Raw genomic sequence first — 5,124 nt, forward strand, 5'->3', positions numbered from 1 at the left:
ATGAATTTAATGTATGTCAAACGTCTATAAAGTAGGTTTTTTTTAATTTTAAGTGAGTATTATAGATATATAATAAAAAAAAAAAGCTGTTGTAAACTGTAATCAGCCACAGTAGAAATTTATTTGATAAAGCATGTTTCGGGCATCATCGGATAAAGAAGAGATGTGACATTGAAAAAGATGAATTTATAGTTATAAAAATATAAATACATTTTATCTGTATTTTGATTTGTTGATTATGCTATAAGTTGTACTTTGCAAAGTCTTGAATGTCATCGTAGTTGACACCAAGAAAGTATTATAAGCCTATGTTGCAAATAAATAAATTTAAATGTATTCATAACAGATTGTAGGCCTGCCTTGTTGGATTTGTGTTGGAATAGATGATGGCTCTGCACACTTTAGTTCCTGTTATATCCCTCGGTTTACTTCTCATATGGAAACCCGTCCATTCTTTGGATCGAAATGGGTTTGTCTGTTTTACAATATTGTTTAACTTTATATAGACCCTCATTAATAGACTGAATAGTGGCTTTTACTGCTACTTAACAATGTTTAATGTACATGTATCTTATTTAAAAAAAAAAAACACCAATAGTATAATGTAGTTTATGTTTCAATTTTTTTTTAATTACAAAGTGAAAAATAAAGTTATAATGAATGCATAACACCCTGTCTTGACTATCAAATTTATATTGACAAAAAACTGTAGTATCCCATTATAGCCATGATGTATCTATATATGGTCATGATGTGATGTCATAATGACCATATTTAGGCATGTCACATGTTTTTTTGTCAAATAAAATTTGATAGTCTGAACAGGGCTTAAGATTAATTTGGTTTTTATTTTGTACAGAGAAAACGTTTGCTCAACAATAAAAAGTGCATCTGAAAGATACTTGGCTCAGACTTCTTACCAGTCAAGTTACACGTCTTCTTGTGGCTTCCTTTGGCTAAATAGATGTCGCCGCTACAGGTAACAATATATAGGTTTTTTAATCATTTGTCTGTAATTTTGTAAAAGTGTTATTAAGGCTATTATAATTTTTTTTTTAAACTACATTTAGTAGTAAACAATACATTGTACAATTATGATTTGCCTGTAAAATGTATACGCTTTATGCGAGTGTGAGTAAAGTAGGTCTACATTCACACATAATGTCGAAATTTTGGATCGGATACCGAACGGATCAGAAAATCAACTAAGGCCACATTTACGACAACGACATAATCATCGCGGAATTTGTATTTTTCAACACTGCACGCATCTATATCGTGTCGTTGTCGTGCCATAATCGTGTCTAGTGTAAATGGGGCTTAAGTGTGTAAAGCTCTATCTGTACATAGTATATTATTTTAATGTACTAAAATGTGATATATGCCCTTAGGATGCAATATTATGACATCATCATGCCCATTATATGGGCACTTCACACACACAAATGTCAGTTGATAGTCTGAACCAGGGGAAGAGCTAAATTAACTGTTCCTGGTGTGAATTGAGTTTTAGAATAGGGACACCGGCGTTCAGAGCATAGAAAACGCGGTTCGTATCCAATGTAAATGCAGTTTTAAGCCTTCTATTTTATAAAATCACGTCCTTACTCTCATTTACTGCTCGAAACGATTTGACCGACCAGTCAGAGTTGCAGCTGTCAATGCCCTTTACTTCCTCATAAAATTTGATTTAAATCTATAGTTTTGATGTTTTGTTTGTCAATAGGCCTATCCATGTGATTATTGGCTTAGAAGTTTTATCCAAGTGTATTAGAGCAATTCTTGTGTGCCGGTGATTCTTCTGGGATTTTTTTTTTTTCCCAAGATCACTTTTATTTCAAATAGGCCTATATCAAAAATATAATATAAAAATATAAAATGTGTATAGGCCTAAATTGTGATTTCAGAAAAAAAAAGGGAAACATATAAATACTCCCTTGACAAGTGGCAAAGTATATTCAAAAGAATAACACGCGCAAGGGAGGGGCAAAGCCCAAACGACGGCAAGAGAACGGACAAGAAGACAAATAACACGAGAAACAGACAAAGACGTCACCAAAAAATTGCACATTTAGCCTCTACAAATTTCCCCTTAGTATTACAATATTAAGCCAAAAAAAAAAAAAGAAGAAATCTGAAAATTTAAATCTTAATTAAGGGAGGATCGGGCCAAGTGGATTTATCTATGTGGTGGAAAATGCTGAAAGAAGAAACCATTGCAAGTTTGGCGATTGTTTGTTTAAAAAATATTTAAATGAATAGTGGCACTGGCAATGGTGCGATGGATAGGTTTGAGTATCAACTAGTGTGTTATAGTGAGATTTCCATAAGCTGAATAAAAGTTGATGCACGATGAATTCAACGAAGAGGGCGGTGTTATAAGCCTCTTGTAGCACTTGGAAAGATATACAGTACAGTACCTTTAGTACCTGAGTGAATTGTCTCGAAACCGTCGTCGAACAGTGAGTGAGTGAGCAGACAAGGCACACAGAGCAATAAAAGTAGGCATTCACGAAAGCAAAAATGTCACAAAGATTAATATGGAGTCTTGGGAACAGCAAAAAACAAGACAGAAACAAGCGGCAATTTTCACTTAAAGGCAATGGCAGGTGAGGAAAAATAGAAAAATTACCACTGGATTTGTAACCATTCCTTCACTGACGACGCCCCAGTAGGGAGTATGCGCAGCTTGTGTTGCTTGTGATGATTTTCCATTCTTCAGTTAGTTTACACATGGTTTACCAAATGTGTCATTCTTGATTGATGTTGATGTATAATATGTTGATTTGATTTAATTTATTGCTATACCATACATGAAACATACAAAAAAATGAATATAAAAATGAGTATAATCATGTAGTATCAAGGACCCTCTAAAAAACAAGAAGGGTATTTACGTCCCGAGGGTCCCGTTAACACTTAAACAATAAACGGAAGACATATTTTGGAAATATATACATATACATATCGAATAGAACAACAAAGTTTAAAAGATTGTAAATGAAGAGGCTAAAATTTATATAACCTTTGCCAGTAATTATATAGAAAAAAATTGTATGGCGATGTAATTAAAAAAAAGCCTCTATTGTATCATACTGTAGCAACACCTATTTATATTCTTTAATGCAGAACGAAATATCGCAATGTTGTTAGATATCGAACAGTTTACAGTACAGATTATGTTTGTTGCGACGGTTATGCAGCGCCCCGTGGCAGCAATGAATGTAGTGAACGTAAGTCAGATATATTGTATTTAGAAATGTTCACAAAAAGCCATAAAATTGTTTGTGTAGGTAAAATCTTCACACATGCATAACAAACTATCGAAACAGCTTAATTTATTTATCTCTGTACAGCTATATGTGCGCCCGCATGTATAAACGGAAGATGTGAAGGCCCCAATCTGTGCGTATGTGACGAGCAGTTCCATGGACCAACATGCGAATATAGTAATTATTTTATGCTATTTCATTATTGTAATTTATCCTTACTAATATCACCATTAACATATTATGTAAGTATTATTATGTAATTATTATTTTAAAGATGCTTTAATTGTTCACGTCTCATTGACACTAAAATAAGCCATTGTTGCCATTTGTTTATGATTTGATTACTTTAACATTTATTTTATTTGCAAGTTAAACTTTAGTGGTTTAAATTTTTGCAACAGACATAAGCACTATTTAAGCTATATTTCGGAATTGAATTCACAAAATAATCATATAGGCCTACTTAATTGTCTTGTTCAAGGCACGAATAATTATAGCAGGAAGTCGTCATTATTCAGGTCACAAATGGTCAGAATGAGACAGATTTTAGATAACTGATAAAAATATCACATGTTTTATCCCAAGATTGCGATTTAGAGATTGATAACTGTGAAACCGTAGATTGTACGAACGTTATGGATTCCGTGTGCATAAAATGTCTTTACGACATCAGTGACGAAATAAAGGCATATGATTTAGTAGACGGCGTGTGCAAACGTAAGTTTAAATGAATTTGAATGTATTAATTCTATTTAATTTGCATTTATGTCTTTTGAGGTTTAGCAACAGGTCTTTAACGAATAAATTTAGTATTACATCAATCTTGATTTAAAAACATACCCTATTTGTCCTTAACGACTAGTGTTGCTGTAAATGTATATGCATTTATAAGGTGCCATTGCATACATTATGTTTCGATATTTGTCTACTAGGCCTACTATACTTTTTAAACAAATGCATTAAAACGTTATCTTACAAATAGGCCATTATATAATTAAAAACGTGTTTATTGCATACATAGCCGCCTTGATCAGAGCACACACTTAAAGCTAGAGGCTTACTACATTAAAAATCATAATAACGTATTAACATATGTATTTCTACTTATTTTTCTAACCAGAATAATATAAGTATAATAAGAATAATATAAACTCTACATGTACAATTTGTTGACATAACCTTAACTTTTACGATTCATAGAACGTTGTTCGTGGCGGAGTGATAGTAAGTCTTGCTATCCTGGTACATGTACCTCTCCCCAAGGAGTTCCCAGTTGTGCATGTGCCAATGGTTTTCAATCGGATCCTAACTGCATGAGAAGTAAGTCAATATTCCAAATGAAAAAAAAAGTATTGTCATTCTAATATTATTATGCTCATATTATAAATTATTCTTTTTTTAGTTACTGAGGCGCCAACGGTATCGCACTGCTCAGTATTACTACAAAATGACGACGTATCCAATGGAATATCTACAAGTGATTTTTCTTGCCAAGATTCACAGGAATCACCTAGTCCTATCTATTCATCCTTACGAGGAAATGGCTTAGCTGTGAATTGGCAGACACGTTTTACTGGTCCATCGTCTGCTACATATCCATTTCCTTATTATGTCAACGATTTTAGAGTGGGCGTGATTTCAGCAGCGGTCAATTGGAGAATTTTAAGAGGTGAAAAGTACTTATTTAGACCCACTAAATTGCGTTAACTTAGTCTGGTGTCCAAGTGGCTGTTACCGAATCGGCCGAGTAGTGCCCGTAATAAGCAAAGAATGTAAAACACACGCCATTAGCCCCATCATCAGATGATAATAATAATAATAATAATAATAATAATAGTAATAATAATAAAAA

At 33.1% G+C, this 5,124-nt stretch overlaps 1 protein-coding gene across 1 annotated transcript in view; it reads left to right on the plus strand.

Annotated features, from left to right (window-relative positions):
* Positions 1-341: 341 nt before the first annotated feature.
* The window catches only part of LOC117112640 (multiple epidermal growth factor-like domains protein 10), an 11,074-nt gene continuing 6,291 nt past the window's right edge, over positions 342-5,124 (plus strand). The window contains exons 1-7 of the mRNA XM_033255750.1: positions 342-469; positions 860-979; positions 3,130-3,233; positions 3,357-3,449; positions 3,858-3,989; positions 4,473-4,592; positions 4,675-4,948. Coding sequence (XP_033111641.1) covers positions 384-469; positions 860-979; positions 3,130-3,233; positions 3,357-3,449; positions 3,858-3,989; positions 4,473-4,592; positions 4,675-4,948 — 929 coding nt within the window. The 5' untranslated portion in view covers positions 342-383. The remainder of the gene's footprint in view (positions 470-859; positions 980-3,129; positions 3,234-3,356; positions 3,450-3,857; positions 3,990-4,472; positions 4,593-4,674; positions 4,949-5,124) is intronic.

This window comes from Anneissia japonica, unplaced genomic scaffold, assembly GCF_011630105.1.
Source record: "Anneissia japonica isolate Jap-2015-1 unplaced genomic scaffold, ASM1163010v1 scaffold288219_len142424_cov121, whole genome shotgun sequence".
NCBI lineage: Eukaryota > Metazoa > Echinodermata > Crinoidea > Comatulida > Comatulidae > Anneissia > Anneissia japonica.